This window comes from Equus caballus, chromosome 16 (genome assembly GCF_041296265.1).
Source record: "Equus caballus isolate H_3958 breed thoroughbred chromosome 16, TB-T2T, whole genome shotgun sequence".
NCBI classification, from domain to species: Eukaryota; Metazoa; Chordata; class Mammalia; order Perissodactyla; family Equidae; genus Equus; species Equus caballus.
The window spans coordinates 24,022,320-24,039,917 of record NC_091699.1 but is presented as its reverse complement, the minus strand read 5'-3'; the positions used below and the strand labels follow the sequence as shown (position 1 = coordinate 24,039,917).

General features: G+C 37.6%; 1 protein-coding gene across 1 annotated transcript in view; it reads right to left on the bottom strand.

Moving 5' to 3' along the window:
• Window positions 1-17,598, bottom strand: part of CRBN (cereblon) — a 25,822-nt gene extending 8,224 nt beyond the window's left edge. The window contains exons 1-5 of the mRNA XM_001496698.6: window positions 17,434-17,598; window positions 12,911-13,017; window positions 12,089-12,291; window positions 11,099-11,248; window positions 6,475-6,634 (exon numbers count right to left, since the gene is read on the bottom strand). Coding sequence (XP_001496748.1) covers window positions 6,475-6,634; window positions 11,099-11,248; window positions 12,089-12,291; window positions 12,911-13,017; window positions 17,434-17,500 — 687 coding nt within the window. The 5' untranslated portion in view covers window positions 17,501-17,598. The remainder of the gene's footprint in view (window positions 1-6,474; window positions 6,635-11,098; window positions 11,249-12,088; window positions 12,292-12,910; window positions 13,018-17,433) is intronic.

Here is a 17,598-nt window from a genome sequence, read left to right as displayed (position 1 = left end):
TCTCAAGGGGATGTGATACTTGTTTTCAAATATTTTAGGAACCACCATATGGATGAGGGTGGACGAGTTCTGGAAGGCTCATGAGCTACAGCTCAAACCAATCGATTCTTGAATGAGAAGAATTTTTGCCTCAATATAATCCTAATATTTGAAGCTACCCAAAGATGCTCTGGGGTGGCCTCCAAGTACATGCTCAGGTAGTGATTTCAGTCTGAGTCAGACCATGAGACCTTTAAGGTACTCTCCAATCAGTTCCAAGTAGTTCCAAACACTAATGCTAAGGATTTTTGTCACAGTCCAGTTACAGAATAAAAAAATATTACTAACAGCCCATTGGATAACTGAGTATTCTGTAATAGCAATGGCAACCACTTTACACGTCTTACAAGAATTCTAAAGGTTGATAGTATTATCACCGCCATTTTAAAGATAAAGAAACAGAGGCACAGAAGGATGGTATAACTTGCCCAAGGTCACAGTGAGTAAATGGGAAATGGCTAGGATGTGCATTCAGGGTGTCTGTGACTCTAGCCATTATTCATTCAACAAACATTTTGAGTGCCTAGTATGTGTCAAGGCATTTTTATGCATTGCAGTATACCAGTGATTAAAACAAGAAAAGACTAAAATCATTGCCCTGTGGAACTTACATTTTAGTAGGGAGAAGTTTACTTTCCAGAAGTATACTTAGAATTACAAAATGACAAAGATCCAATGAAGTTTCAGTTTCACTGATTGACACACTCCCAATTCAGTCATTAATATATACTTTACACATCAGAATGATCACTTTTATAATATAAAAGCATGTACTTTTACCTGGTACCCATGTCAAGATAAAAAGAAACCAAAATAATTTATTCATATATAAACATTACTTCTCATTATAGTAAGAGAACAGAATGTGGCATGCTAGTGTGTTAAGAGCAACGCACTGGATGGAGGTCGTTACCATGCGCTCTGCCACCACCCACGCCTTGTGAATGTAACGCACTGCAGTCTCAGGAGGATCAGTTTCCTACTATTCGAAGTGAGAAGGCCTCTAAAATTCTTTATCAGGATTATTCTGACAGATTCTGAAGTTCTATTTACAAATCAATGAAACATGCTCACTACATCCTTAAGATTTGTGATGTGCTTTATATGGTCAACTAGACAGACTCTAGAGAGGTATACCAGAAAAGAGTAGCTGGCGCTAACACAGCAACTGCCAAAATTTAAGCCACTTCAATATCCTCAAATAAGAGTCCCATTTAGATTTCTGGCACATCAGGAGAGGCTCCTGGCTTATATATGGGTAATACTGACGATAAGTCCTAGCAATTTATGAACATTCTTCAAGTATATCAACATCACGATTTACTTCATAAAAGGGCTATACTTCAAGAAAACTTTAATACTAGCCAGAAAGTTAGGTGCTTTTTAAAAAGTGGCCAATGACTGATTCTCCAGTGAAGTATTTACTGGGAACAGGATTTACTTCTGAAACCAGGCAGAAAGGCTCTTAAAATGAATCTCTGTTACCTGGAGGTAATCTATCACATTCTTCCATTTTTAAGCCTCATAACTATGCTTCAGCTTAGCCTCCCAACAATGTAGAATGTTCAAAAAATGTGAAACTCAAATGGTTCCTTGAAAAGCAATAAAGTTGGAAGAGTAGTGTGAAAGGCTCATTGTGAACAGTAAATCATCACCGGAGATTTACATGGCGACCCAAGGCAGTCATGTACTGTATTAAATCCTACCACAATCAGCAACGTAGATGATAAAACAATTTATCCAAGTAATTAAAAAGCTACCAGTTTTTGTTTCCTTCCTTCATTTACAAATTCCCACTTGCTTTTAAGAACTGGAATGGAATGATAAGCTCTTTCCTGCTTGAGACTTATAAACCAATAACAGCGGAGACACACCTATAAGCCTAAGATGCATGCCTGGGAAATGTCTGTCTAGGGGAGACCCTGATTACAGAGAGCCTAAGATTTCAAAACTCTTCTTCTTCTTTAATATAAAAATAGACAACAAACACTATTACTTTTACTGCTACTATTATTATTCTGGAACAAGGCAAAAACAAATTCTGAAGTTCATATGGAGAAGTTAATAAGCAATAGTAGCTAAACAAACCTTGAAAAAAGAAGAGTAGTGAGGAGGGTTACCAGTCACAGTTTTATTTACACAAATTATAATTGTCAACAGTTACAACAGTATTGTGATGGTGCATAAACAGACTGACAAAAGAGCAGAAGAAAAGTAAAATAAAAAATGTGGTTGCTAATTAAGTGGCACCTCATATCATATGATATGAGCTTTTCAGAAAATGGAAATGGCACAATGGGGAGCTAGCTGGAAAAAAGTAAAGTTGAATTCATCCCAGGATAAACTACACATGGGTCAAAGCTTTAACGTTTTGATTTCATTAAAAGCAATAAAGTCAAAAATAGAAAGTAAAAGATTACATTTTTCACTTTCCAAAAAAATGATTCATTTGAACAGGGAAGTCATTTCTAGCTATGATTTAGAATACAGAAGCATTAAAAAAAAGATAAATTCAACTATGTAAGAAAAAAAACCCCTTCTATGTGACAGAGCACACCAAAAACAGAGTTAAAAGACAAACGACAAAGTAGGGAAAATGTCTGGAACTCATTAATTACAGACAAAGGGATAAGCTTCCTAATGTATAAAGAACGCCTAGAAATCAAGAAAGGGCAAAGAAGAACAGACACTTCCTACTAAAGGAAATACAAATCGCTCTTCAACACAAAATGGTACACCTCATTCATATTCAGAGAAACTCAAACCTCCGATAAGATACTGTATTTCACCTATCACATCAGCAAAAATTAAGCTGGCTACTACACTGTCTGTAAACGTGGTGAAATCGATAATCAGAGTACAAACAGGAACAATCTTCTTCGTAAGGTACTTTGAAAATATCTGTCAAAATTACAAAGGAAGTTGCCCTGCCATCCAATAATTCCACTGCTTAAAATTTATCATATATATTTACCTATATGAAAGGTCATTTGTATACAATACTTAGTGCAGGTCTTTCTTCCATAGGGAATGGTTATGTAAATTACAGTGTATCCATAGAACAGAATATCGTGCAGCTTTAAAAAGAAGGAAGCTGTGCTGCAAAAACTGACACAGAAGAATCACCTACACTCTTAAAAGAGAATGAGGTCCAGGACAGCATGCATCCTTTCACATAAGAACGAGGAAAGAAATAAGAGTATTTATCTGTATCTTCATAAAGAAACTCTGAAAGAAGACTTAGAAACTAACCTGTGAGCCCATTCTTGAGGACCCTGTCCTTTGAATGACTGCTCAGTTCCTCCCTGCTCCATATAAGCAGGAGCGACCATGGCTTATAAATTTAGCAGAGCTAGCAAGATGAGCTTCGATCACTTCCTTAATATGTTTCCTCATTTGATTTATTTTTACATTTCATATTCAACTCTTTTCTGATTAAAATAATGGGGCTTTATAAAGGAACAAGTAGACAGTCTGGGCAAGCAGAGAGTACACTTAAAAACATTTACATCATACTCCAAGTAGGTTAAAGAAAAGTTCCCTCACTCGGTGAGACTCCCACTACAGTAAACCCAGTGGAGAGAGAAAGCACTGTGGTAGGAAAGGAAATAAACATTAGTTTCAAAGGTCAAAGCACAGAATAAGGAAGTTCTCCAGATGGAAGTGGGTTTTGGAAGTGTTTCCTGATTATACTGGCCTAACTCCTTAATCATTAGGGGTGTCTTCTCTAATGATCCCTTGTTAGAATGGAAAATCACAAAGGAACACTTCTGGAAGCTTAAATAATTTTATGTCATTTACAATGTTTAGTTTCCCATGCCACATGTAAAGACAGGTGTGAACAGTTTTAAGCTTAACCAAATACATCTCAGGAAAACTACATTTCTAGACCTTTACGTGTCTTTTCTGCTAGAAAAGTGTATGCCATTGTCCTGCCAATGGTATCTGCCATCCCCTTTCCCTGTGCTAGACTTTCCCAGCCTGTACTAGACAGAAGGACTCTAAGTGGTCTCTCTGAAGTAGAACAGAATTTGTAGGTCATCTGGAGTCTAAAATAGATCAGCTAGCAATTTTTCTTGGCCTAGTGATCTAGATCCAAATTTCAGCACCTAAGAAACTCTACTCAGGGTTTAAACATGAGGACCCTTTAAACAATCTGAAAATACATGGGATGAGGGCATTTTTATCTCCTAAAACCTTTTATGCCTCTCTCATTCCTCAGCACCTTCTGTTTAGTCCTTGGCAACTCTGAATATGAAAATAACTGAGGGCTAATGTTTGAGAGTCCAGAATTACTGAAGAAACAAGACAATAGGGAAAGATCAGAGGATCTGGTTCCAAACAAACACATGCTTCCTTGGTCTTTGCATATCTATCTTTCCTTGCTCTTGTTGAGCCAGCACAATGACAACCCAGTTGCAAAGGCCTAATTCTGAATTCAATGTGAACAAGCTGAGGTGCTGTAACCATGGAACAGGAAGAATTTAATCAGTAATTCAAAGAAAAATTACATTTAAGAAGCAGTCTTATTTGTTTAACCCAAGTTCAGGTGTAAGATGGGAAAATCCTGAAAATAGGAGAAAGAACCAGTAGAGTATGTAAGTCAGGAATTAACCACAATCACTCTCACTCTACGCTTAGAACTTCGCAAAGAAGAGCTAATTTAGGATTTTTAAACAGTTAATGATTTTTAAAAACCAATCTTGGTGTTGAAAAATGATTACATAAATCAAAATACAGTCATGTGCCACATAATGACATTTCAGTCAATGACAGACTGCATATATGATGGTGGTCCCATAAGATTAGTACCGTATAGCCTAAGTGTGTAGTAGGCTATACCATCTAGGTTTGTGTAAGTATATTCTGATGTTCACACAACAAGGAAATCACCTCACGACACATTTCTCAGAATGTATCCCCGTCATTAAGTGATGCATGACCGTACTTAATATCATCTGAAAAAAGTCCAGTGATTGAAATATACAACTATCTAAAATATTGAGATGATATGCAGGCAGCATCTTGATGTAGTTACTTGCCACATAACATCTCAGTACTATCCAGTGCCAAACACACGATTAAGCACTAAATGATTCAATAAACTCCAAAACCACTCCGTGGAGGCCATGTACCATCAGAGTGATCTTTGACATACTTATTTTCAGCAGTTACATTTAAAATGACTATAACAAACAAAATCTTCCACTGTTCTACTGTTAAAATAACCAAAGGTAAAAGTATATTTAAAGTGTGTATCAGGTTTGAAAAAAGAAGTACTGTACTACTATGAGAGAGTTGCCTGCTAACTTATGGCAGTAACACTATTGTTAAATCTTCAAAAATGTTAGTTTCGAGGTTGCTTGGGAATCTTTAAACAGTCTAATAACTTTTTCATTAGAATCTTCTTAGAAATACTAATTAAAACACACTATATCATGTCCGGATTGGTCAACTGAAACACAGAATAACAAGACCAAAAAGTCTACAGAAATCCAGTTATGAGCCTGATGCCCACCAAGCAGTCGTCCTGCACAAGGTTCTGTCTGAAAACTAGACGAATTCTACTCCAAGAACGTAAAAGTGGTGGTACACTGACTAGTCTATGAGACCCCTTTAAATTTAATGTATACTATTTACATCAAAATTAAAACCTTCACTACTCTACTTGACAAAGAGTAAGGGATGATTAATGCAGAATTTCTCAGGTTACAATGGGAATTGTCTTTCCATATTTTTAAACGATAAATCTCAAAAAGCCAATTTATTCTTAATTTAGGAACTAGTAATCTTTTCTTTTAGGCAGAAATCAAATATTACCCATTTCACACTCAGAGCTGATGCATCTTATAAATGAGCAGGAAGAGGCTTCATTAATTTTTTTCTAAGAGAAAAAATGATCTAGCCAAAAGGATATACCTAAGAATTGATGCCTAAACAAGCAATATTTTTAAAGAGGACCTAGTCTCAAGCCAATTTTTGTGATGTCAATGGTGTTATACAAAAAGACAGCTAAAAAGCTTTTCTTTCAGAAGTCTGGAAGAAGTAAAATTTACTCTACTACTATGTGCTACCCCCAAATCTCTTTTCTTTAAGATAATATGTTTATGTTTCAAGAGGCAAACATCTGATCTAGCACAGTTTAGTAAGAGATTCCTGTAGAATTATCACAAGCTGTTAATACATAACTGATACACATAATAGCAAGAACACCTTACAGTATCGACATTTTACTACTTTTGTAAACTGCTTTTACATAAATAGCTGCCTATGAAATTTTTAGAAGTTCCAGCTATGATGAAATGCAGTCAGAGTACTGCCACAGAAGCTGTCTGGGGAACGAATCATGAAAGTTGTTTGTGTTTCTTTCTTAAAAACAGGAAGAAAACAACCTGTCTTCATTTTTTGAAAGTACATAAAAAATTAGTTTCCTACCTTCTGGTATTTCTGCCACCATTTATATGAATACTGGTCTTCCCATGAGACAGGTTTTGAAGGAAATATCTGGCACTTATTGAGAGATTCTAACTGAACTGCAGACATGGTTGAAGGCAACACACATTCAGGAAGAATCTGCACTTTAGCTTGCTGGATTCTAAAATAAAGAGAACCAAGCATGGTGTTCATTTTCAAGATAAACTAACTCAAACTATTAAGTTTCTAAACATACGGGTAAATTGAAATACTAAGATTTTCAAAGTTTTCTTTTTAAACATATTCATCAAATGCTGATGTTAAGATACATGAAATTTTCAAAAATTACTTTTTTTCATAAATCATACCAAAGTTAAAACCAAAGATAACCTAAGGTGTAGATTTCCAATCTCACTGTGGAATGGAAAAGGAAGATTTTAACATTTCAGATAAATATACAGTCTATAAATAAAACAAAGTGAAAAAAAATCAACATACCTACAACTGCTACTGTGTATCTTGATACTTCTAAATTAATTTCTTAAGACACCCCACCCCTCCCATCTCTCCATTTCCTTATGCTGCCTGACTCTTACACCTATCCCTTCTCATAAATCATCTAACCTGAGAAGTAGTAGAGAAAGGAAGAGAAAATCAAGAACTCATTTACATGGATGAGTTAAAATAAGACTAGAGAATTACATGTAGCCTTTATTTTTATGTGCATTTCTTTTCTCATTCTCAAACATTTAACTTGAATATGCAAAGAATCAAAATGTGCATTATATGATCTCTTTTTACTTAAAAATTAAACTCTCATGATAGGAAAGTCATCATTTCCAGAATGCTACTTGAGAATATCATAATTGCAAACATCTTTTCATGAACTAATGCCAACAGGTAGGTTGTATGCGTGAGCTATTTTCTTACGAGTCATTCTATCTCCTGGATTTACTTTGAAATATAGAATATATCAGTACATTCAAATGCTGGAACAAATCACTGTCAGACTGACTAAGTTTATTAAAAGCCGCTGCCTCATTAATTATGATTAGGAATTCTAAAGTGGTCTTTCATATTAACCACGGTCCTGACCAACAAAAAGTCATGAATGAAATTTTAATATTTCTACTTATTTATTAAATGAAAATAGCTAATTATGTCTGAAAATATCTAGCTTTAATTTAATGATAACATTAGAGTCACTCCACTAACTTCAATTCTTTCCTGCAAGCTCAAATTTATGTCTACATGACTTTGGAAAATGTTAAAAAAAAAATTGAATGTATTCAAATTATGTTTAAATGTTCTTATATTATTAGAGCTCCTTAAAAAACTAAAACTTCAATTTTCTTCACCTCACCACATGAACACAAATACTTGATAATCATATTTTTAAAGCAAAAGTACATATTATTCTATAGAAATTTTTGAAATCCGATTTTTCTTTAAGGTCATCAGTAACTAAATTAAAAATTATGTTTCACCCAACTATTAGATAAGATTTTCTTATGATAAAAACATTAATGTTACTGAAAAACTGGTTTGCTGTTTAAAAATTAGTCTGCGGTACAAGCTGTCTGAATTGCCCTGTAGGACCGAGCAATGCTCTCCGTTACTTTTGTTAAACAAGCCCAGGGACTGATGCACGCACAGGCCTGGTTCTTCTCCCTGCAGCTGAGTTTTGTTTTTAACATAAGCTAGCTCTGTTTCTTTCCAACCTATTTATGGCAGTTGTTTTGTGATTATAGTTACATTAATTTCTATAAATATTATAAAAACCAATGAAATATGAGTACAAAAATAAAATTGCTTCAATGAATATTAGGTTGACCCATAAAAAATGTTTTCAAATTAGGTTCAGAAAATTCTAATAGTAGGAAAAAACTGCACAAATCTGGAAGGATTCTGCACTTGTGATTATCACTGAATCTCTCTTTAAAGAAAAACTATAGGCATAAACTGTAGATAGATGATGCACAGTGAAAGCTGTTTATGAAAGAAAGACTACTGCCATCTCCAATCTGCAGAACCAATTCAAAGTTATCTTGTCTGGCCATCAAGTGAAAAATGAATGTACATCTATATCTTTTAAGTTAAAATATTTAAGGTATATACATATAACTTTTTATGATTTCCAGCTTTCATTAACTTTTTTGACTAACAATCATTGGTCTCAATTATGATAGGTAAGAGGACTTCTCTAATTTCAAATAGGGTATTAATGTTCACTTCCTCTCTACATGCTAAGAAATACTCAAGCTTTTCTGAAGAGTCCTACAGTGATTTAATGATACACTTCTATTTTTTCATTAATTTTCAAAAAAAAAAATTCCACGTGTTCAGGAGATACTAAAGAAATAAAGACAGGGCTGGCCCCATGGCTGAGTGGTTAAGTTTGCGCACTCTGCTTTGGCGGTCGGGGTTCGCCGGTTCAGATCCTGGGTGCAGACCTATGCACCACTTATCAAGCCATGCTGTGGCAGCATCCCATGTAGAATAACTAGAATGACCTATAACTAGGATATACAGCTATGTACTAGGGCTTCAGGGAGAAAAGAAAAAAAAACAAAGACAACTTAGAAAAGGCCAGAGAGTAGCAGTATACTTTTTATATATAAAGGGTCATTTATATAAAAGACAAATGACTATTATCTGGTACTACTGTGCTGGAGAAAGGAAACTGGCTTGCATTTCAAATGTGCTATTGAGATATATTGGTACAGTGGAAAGAGTGCTGGATTGGAAAGTCAGGGGACCTAGAACTGACCAGCTCTTGCTTACTAGCTGTATGACTTTAGGCAAATCACTTGCTCTCTTTAAGAGTACTTGGTTTCCTTGTTTGGAAAAAGAGGAGACTGCATCAAATTATCTCCTTGGTTTCTTCCATCTCAGAATTTCTAGTGAAGGTAGTTACAGGACCAGAGGGGCAGTGGAGCCAGAGAAATCTCACTCCATGGAGGCCTTTTAAATGAAGACAGACTCATATTTGTAGGAGCTCTTAGTCGTGGGTCTCTGGAATGCTCAAGAGAATGTGCCCCTTCCAAGTCTTGTCCACTCCTATTAGTTTGATGCTAATCTTTACTAGAGTTAAATATATATTCCTTGTTTTCAGAGTTAATGGTCTACTGCCATCTTGTGTTCAAAATGGTTTTTCCACAATCAAAAGTCACTAATGTCAAGACAGTCTCAGAAATATACTTTTCCCCAAGTCAATTTTCCATTATGGTTTCTGGAATGCAGTATTCACAAATAATCAAATTGTATAAGCATGAGGATAGGAAGTACTTTAAAAACAGAACTTTTAGTAAAATCCACAGTTACAAAACACCTTGCTAATTCTCCCAATGCAGAGCCCTCAGGAAGACATTCTTTCATTCATTTATGGTCATAAATGTAGAACATAAACAAGTCTTAGTCATTGTCCTTGAGCAGCTCAACTATTGAGGGACACAGACACAGAATCCTATAATGAGAGTACAAGTGTTCAATGCTGTGAGAGTCTGCACGGTGAACTTCCTGGGGAGTACCAGGAAGGAAGAACTAAAAACCCCTAAGGGCTGAGGCCCCTCCATCCCTCATTTTTCTAAGCTCCCTCTAGTTCCAAAGGGTTGCCTGACACATCTATATTTTCATAATTCAGTAATGTTTATGAATGCCCACTATGTGAACAAAACAAAAAGTTCTTGCCCTCATGCAGCTCACATTATTTTTTAAATCTTAAAAAATACTCTGAATTTCCATATGTTCAGAAGACACTACCTGTGCAAAACAGAGGTCTGATGAGATTTTCGACTCTGGCTATAGATAAGAAACCAATTCCCTAGGACTGGGTAGAACTCAAGAATCTTTATCTTTCTAAGACTTCACAGGTGATTCTTCTGCGCCAGAGTTGAGACCCAATCCCATAAGAGTTACCATGCAATGAGCAGGACAAATGCTTTGTTTGTTTTTTTAAGAGGATAAAGTAAACTGGATTTGTTAAAATGAGGTTAGTATGAGAGCCATGCTAAAACAGCAAACTTTATAAGTTACAGAGACAACAAGCATTTACTATCACTTTATTATGTATGTAATACATTTATGAGTGCTAAAAATTCTCACTGGAGATAGGCACTAAATGTAAATGGTTTCTACAGCTCAGATGGACCAGTTGGCAGGTATAACCAACATGGCTTTCAAACACCACAGGAATGCTGTAAACCCCACAGTTGTCCCCATGAGCAGAAAGCTCACAAGCCTCTGGCTTCTTCACCCCTTGTCACTCTGAGGAGAGGTCTTCAATCCCAAAGAAGCCATGCCCCAAATGACACTGCCTTTTGGGTTTACATTTCTGTTCTCAAACCTGGAGGGACATTAGAATCACCTGGAAATCATGAAAAAAGATGCTGCAGCCTCATCCCAGGCTAATCACACTCTAGGGATGGGAGATGAGATTGGAACTCAAGCTTCTACAGTATTAAAAACTGTCCAGGTGATTCTGATGCACAGCAAAGTTGGAAACCACTAGGCTATACCTTCAAAGAGAAAGAGAACAACTAGTTACAAGTTACAAATGAGGAAGGCCAGTAGAATACAAAATATATAAGAACCCCAGTTCATTTTAAGATGTATACATAGCTTTAAGAGATATGGTATTTCTTACCCATCCGACTGTGTTCTTAGCTCAAGGACTTTGAACCTTTGTCTTCCGATTGCTTTCACTTTCACTATCTCAATTCCAAAGTCCTGTTCTTCTCGATAGGCATATATCTCTGCTGTTGTTCCGAACTGTGCTTCCCTTTCCTGTACATTACTTCCAAGGTAAATTTTAGAAGGAAACAGTTTTGAACATTTAATTTTTAAATATGCAAGGTGGCAAAAGCAACACACATGGGAAAACAATTTATAGTAATCAGACCTCACCAAAGTTATAATAATTTTGTTTATTTTAAAATCGTATGGGGGAATTTGAATATATAAGGAGGCTTCAGAAAGTACAATTAGAGCACTTTTAGGAAAAGAATACATTTCTAGTCACTGAAAATGATGTAGGTTTGATAGGGGTTTAAACTCTCATTTCCCAAACCAAACATTCTTTTACTTCCGTGGACCATTTCTGCTGCTTCTCAGCAGCACCCTACTGGGGTGGGAACTTCCTGTATTCATTTCCTGCCTCTACTACAGATTGCCTCCAGCTGCCAACAGGATACTTGAAATTCAGCTTCAGTTTACCGCTGATGTGTAATGGGACAACTTAAGAATTTTGAGAGACAGAGAGAGAGAAAGAACAAGTCATTCTTTTGTAAAAGTAATCCTTTACATTCAAATGTAAAAGCCCTCTTTCTCTTTAAATAAAGACAGTTCTTGAAAATATGATTCTAGAAACATTTTTCACTAAATATTAATGATTTAAAAAATTTCAAATACCAGATGGTTCAATTGCGTGTGAAAGTAAATGTCTGATTTAGATGGTAATAATAACAAAAATACTCCAACTTGCCCTTTCAATCTTTTCCTCACAATTTTTTACCTCACTACCTGACTCAATCTCCTATGCATGCAAAACAATCATCGGTTTTGGCTTTCACACTGACCTCTGCTGTGACTATACACGAGAGAAAATATGTTAAGCAAATTCACTCTAATGTTTTACCTGTACGCAAGAACTGCAAAGGTTCTATCTTTCTGAATTAGATTCCGCACCATACTGACTTCTTGAGGGTGAAAAAGCTGAAGAGGTAAGGTCTGCCCAGGAATCAGGATCATCATCACCTGCGGCAGAACTGGAATCACCTGGCAGCTGTCATCATCATGCAAGGTCCTGCCATGGAATTCTTCCATATCAGAGCCCAGGTACTATTCAAGAACATACACACATACAGTGTCACTATAGATATGTAATAAAAATACAAACTCAACAGTCTAAAGAGAAATTAGAGCAAATGACATATAAACAAAGGGTACAAACGTTTAAACAATAAACTTGGTGTATCAGCACCCCATAGGAAAGTGTAATTTTGACTCTTAGAAGTAGAATTTCTGATACTTTGTGAAAAATCTCTCACATACAAATTCAAGAACATTTTTTATTTAAAAATATTTTATTTTGACTAAGATAAGAAACACTTCTATACGCAAATATCACAAATGGCAAGTATAAAATGTTAGCATGTTAAATAACCCCCTGGTACCCAGTAGTACAGACAGTAAGAAGTACTTTAGTAGCTCCATTACGAGCAAAAATGTAAGGAGGGTGACTATTCCTCAAAGAATTACACCAGGACATAATATGAAACTGCTTAAAAACCACAGCTAAGTGTGTTTATCCATTGGCAAATAGCACATGTCCTTACTCACAATTTCTGGTGTGAGGTAATATACAGTAATGCTAAAATCAGTCACTTGTTTTCAGGAACTTTTACCTAGAGTTAAATGGATATATCTGTTATATTAGATCTGCTACTAAATTACATACTGTATGTGATGTTGGCAGACTGGTGTCAAAATTTATGATGTTTGGTTTTTTAGCTTCTTTGCTATCCTGGTCTTCAACTTCCATTTCATCTTCTTCCTCACTCTCTGCTGTAAAAGTAGAATAAGAAAAAAACCAGATGCATGAAAATGTCAAAGCTATGTTTTCTTGCAAATGTATTATTCCTTCATGAGGATTCTGAGCCCTTCAGAAGAGTTCTTCTAAATATCACCCATAGTTGGTAATCTCTGCAGGACTGTCACAGAGGCAGACAGAGGGCTGAGGTCTATGCTGGGTTCTCTCACCAACGACTTTCTTTTAAACCAATCTTTTATTTTAGAATAATTTAAAATTTACAAAAAAGTTGCAAAGACAGTACAGACAGTTCCTGTATACGTCATATCCATTTTCCCCTAAGTCTACATCTTATAGCAGTATGGTACATTTGTAGCAACTAAGGAATCAGTGTTGGTACATTACTATTAACTAAACTCCACATTTTATTTGAATTTCCTTAGTTTTTCCTCACTATCCTTTTCTGCTGCAGTGTCCTATTCAGGACACCACGTTACATTTAGTTGTCATGTGTCCTTAGCTTCCTCTGGGCTGGGACGGCTTCTCCCACTTGCCTTGTTTTTGACGACCTTTACAGTTTTGAGGAATACTGGTCGGGCATTTTGTACTGTGTCTCTCAATTAGGATTTGTTTGATGTATTTCTCATGATTAGACGGAGGTTATATGTTATATCTTTTGGGGAGGAAGATCACAGAGGTGAACGGCCATTTTCATGACGTCATATCAAGGGTGCATACTATCAATATGACCTATCACCACTGAGGGTGACCTCGATCACCTGGCTGAGGTTGTGTTTGTTAGGTTTCTCCACGGTAAAGTTACGTTTTTCCTCCTTTCCACACAATACTCTTTGGAAGCAAGTCACTAGGCACAGCTCACACTTAAGGGGTGAGGAATTATGCCCCACCCCATTGAAGGCGGAATATCTACATAAGTTATTTGAAATTCTTCTGTGTGGCAGATCTGTCTCTTCTCCCTTGCCAGTAACTAATTTTGACACCTTAGACAACTCATTCCACTGGATCAAACCTTAGTTTCCTTATCTGAAAAATGACAGGCATGAAGAAGACAATCCTTAAGATTCTTTCAAACTCTCAACTTTTAAAAGTTCTAAAGATAGGAAGGAAGGAGGGAAAAAGGGAGGAAGGAAGGCAGACACATTAATTAAAATTGAAAAATTTTAACTGACAGAAAGATTTTCATAGCAGTGACATCACCTCCCTGGCTGTCACTACATTATTTAAAAATGAAATGTCTGTGATCATTTTCATACACATTTTGCTTTGGAATTTTAAATTTAAGAATACAGTTCACATGAAACATAAAACGTATTTTAAAAGAAATGTCTTAGCTTTCTCCACACAATTTTTAAATTATGAAAACTAAGCTAATCTACTTTAAAAAATCTGATGTTACTTATAATAGGGATGAAAGTCAGAAAAAGTTACATTATATAGGTGCTATTCTATTAAATGGGAGACTGTTCTTTTCACGCCAGCTATGGGTAAAATTCCTATTGCAAATCAATAGTTCTCAAGGTGGGGTGATTTTGCCCCTCAGGGGATTTTTGGAAATGTCTGGAACTATTTTGAGTTGCTATAACCAGGGGAGTCCTACTGGCATCTAGTGGGTGGAGGTCAGGGATGGCACCAAACATCCTACAAGGCACAGGACAGTCTCCCACAACAAAGAATTCTCCAGCCTAAAACGTCAAAAGTGCTGAGGTTGAGAAACTCTGGCCTAGGCAAATGAATAGAGATTTACTGAATCTCATTTTGACCTCATATTTCATGTATTTTTAAACGCCCCAAATAAACTTCTAAATAGATAAAATGTCATTACAAAATAGTCATTATCCTTTGTGTAATTCATTATTTATTCAAACTACCTCCAGCTAGGTCCCTGACAAGAAAATATAAATGTTTTTCAACACGGTAATTGCCTTGGACTTTCTATTAATTCTTAAGAATTCCTAGATATATGGCTTTGTCAAAGAGAAGAACGTAATTATTTCAACTTATATTCAAATGACCAATGGTCTAACACTCCATAGAAATTTTTCCTAAGAATATAGACGTTTCATCAAGAGTTAACAAAGAAAAATCTAAACTGTTGATTCTAATTTCCTGTATTTGCAATTCTGACAGTATGGCTTTCACTTGGCATGCAGAGAGACCCTCTTTATTGCTCCATTACAGAAAGTTTAAAAGATCAACTATTTGCTCAAAGGCTAGAATTCATAATTTTAAAATTTACATTTTAACTGTTCTGACTTCTAGTCTCTAAATGATTTCCTTATAAATAGCAGCTTTTCTCAGTACCACTGAAATCCACTTCCCCCTACTTGGCTACTTATCTATTAATGTTTCCTTTGAACAAGATAGATTGTTTTTTTTCTTTCTTTCTTTTTTTTTTTTTTTTAAGGAAGATTAGCCCTGAGGTAACTGCTGCCAATCCTCCTCTTTTCACTGAGGAAGACTGGCCCTGAGCTAACATCCGTGCCCATCTTCCTCTACTTTATATGCGGGATGCCTACCACAGCATGGCTTGCCAAGCTGTGCCATCTCTGCACCCGGGATTCGAACCAGTGAACCCCATGCCACGAAAGCAGAACATGTGCACTTAACTGCTGCGCCACCGGGCTGGCCCCCAAGATAGATTCTTTGCAGTTTAAATATCAAGCTCTTTCCTTAGCACTTAAAGAGGATTACTCTTCAAAACAACTCATATGACGTGGATTTATAAACAATCCAATGTTTCTTTACAAATAAAACTCACATGATTTAGAAAAGCATTATTATTATATCAATAACCTCTCTGGGCCCTCTCACTCCTGATTTTTTCCAACATAACAAACACTGACTATTCAGAACCATGAGGATGAAGTCTGATGAGTCACCTCATGCAGGAGCACTATGTGAATGCCAACCAGAACATCAGTATCCTCCCGGAAACAGTGAATTTAGCACATACAGAGTTGGGCTGATGTCTCTGAAATAAACAGCTCGGCTCCTCAGTCGAAGGTTGACATACTTACCTTTATGTCAATTCAGGTAGGCTGGTCAGGAACAACCACTGACTCTCTGACTCGGGTTTATTTTTATACAAAAAGTCCCTTCTATCTGATGGGCATGAATTCAGTCACTTTCTCCTCCAATCCATGCAACTCCCAGTGGACAAATTAATCCTCCAAGCATAGCTTTCTTTAGGCAACTGCTTGAAACCCACAATTATTTCTTGGCAGTCCAGAGGGAAAAACCCAACTCCACTGGCAAGAGATGCAAGCTCTCCAACAACTTAGACCCGATCTATCCCCAACCTACCTCTAGGCCGTTATCTTCCACAACCCTGTCCTAAGTATGTGCTTTTGGATGCCTCCAGATCCACCTCACAATGCTTTTCTCCAATCCCTCTAAAGGACGCTAATAGCATTCGATCATCTGGCCCTAAATCAAGTACCTTCTGCTAGTTATATTTTCAGGAGCCTCATACAAATTACAAACCTCCTCAAGTACCAGACTGTGTATCATACCTCGTTTCATCTCCACAGCACCTAACACACTTCCTGGCATACAGAGAAGGGACTCAACTAATAGTCTCAGTTTGGCTGATACACCTCTTGGAAAGCATCTCGTCAATAGCACTCCAGGACGAGTATGTACAATAATTCCAGGCGTTTTTTTCTGCCCAGTATTCCAACATAAGGCCAAGGTCTAAATTTTCACAAAACATAAAGGAAAGAGAAGACCGAGTTTAACATCACACTCCTAAGTCCAAGTAACCATACTGTACCACGTGCTTGAACTACTTGCCTGAGAAAAACAGACCAAATACTGTCTTCGCAATGAAGTGGTTAAGAGACACCAGTTATGCCAAAAAGACGCACTCTGGTTGGAGTTCCGGCTCTGCACCTACGTGACCTTAGACAAGTCACTGATTTACTCTACCAACCCATTTCTCACCCAACTAAATCGGGATCAGAAGAGTGAGGTGGGGAGAATGAAACGGAGAAATGCACGCAAAGCGCTTACTGCAGGGCCCGTGACGTGGTAAGTGCTCAGTACATGTTAGCTGTCACTCTTCTCAAAAGGAAGAAGTCCAGGAAAAGCAACGGCCGCTAACCTGGCCCGGTCCCCCCAGCCCCTAGTTTCACATCATTTCCTTGAAACCAAATTCTAGACATACCGAGGATGGAGAGGACGGGACCTTGCCCTTGGGAGCAAACACCCTCCTCGCCCCCAAAACCCTCGCCCCCAGCCAGGGGGAGACCGAGCCGGGAAGAGATGCGCCGTGACTCGGTCGCTGGACAGGGGCCTGCCGTGCTCCCGTCTCCCAGGGCGGCCCCGCCGGCCTCAGCGCCCCCCGCCCGCCCGCGTCCCCGGCCCCACCGCGCTACTCGCGGCTCGACCCTCGCCCCCTCCCGCTGCCGGGACCAGCCCCGGGCAGTTACCAGGCAGGAGCGGCAGATGGTTGCCCATGTTCCGCGCACCGTCCTGCGGGTCTCCCTCGTCGGCCATGTCTGTTTACCCGCAGAGGAGGCTGGGACAGGGCGGCGCCCGGACGCCGGGGGAGGGTCCGCGCCGCGCCGCCGCCGCCGCGCACCGGGGCCACAGCG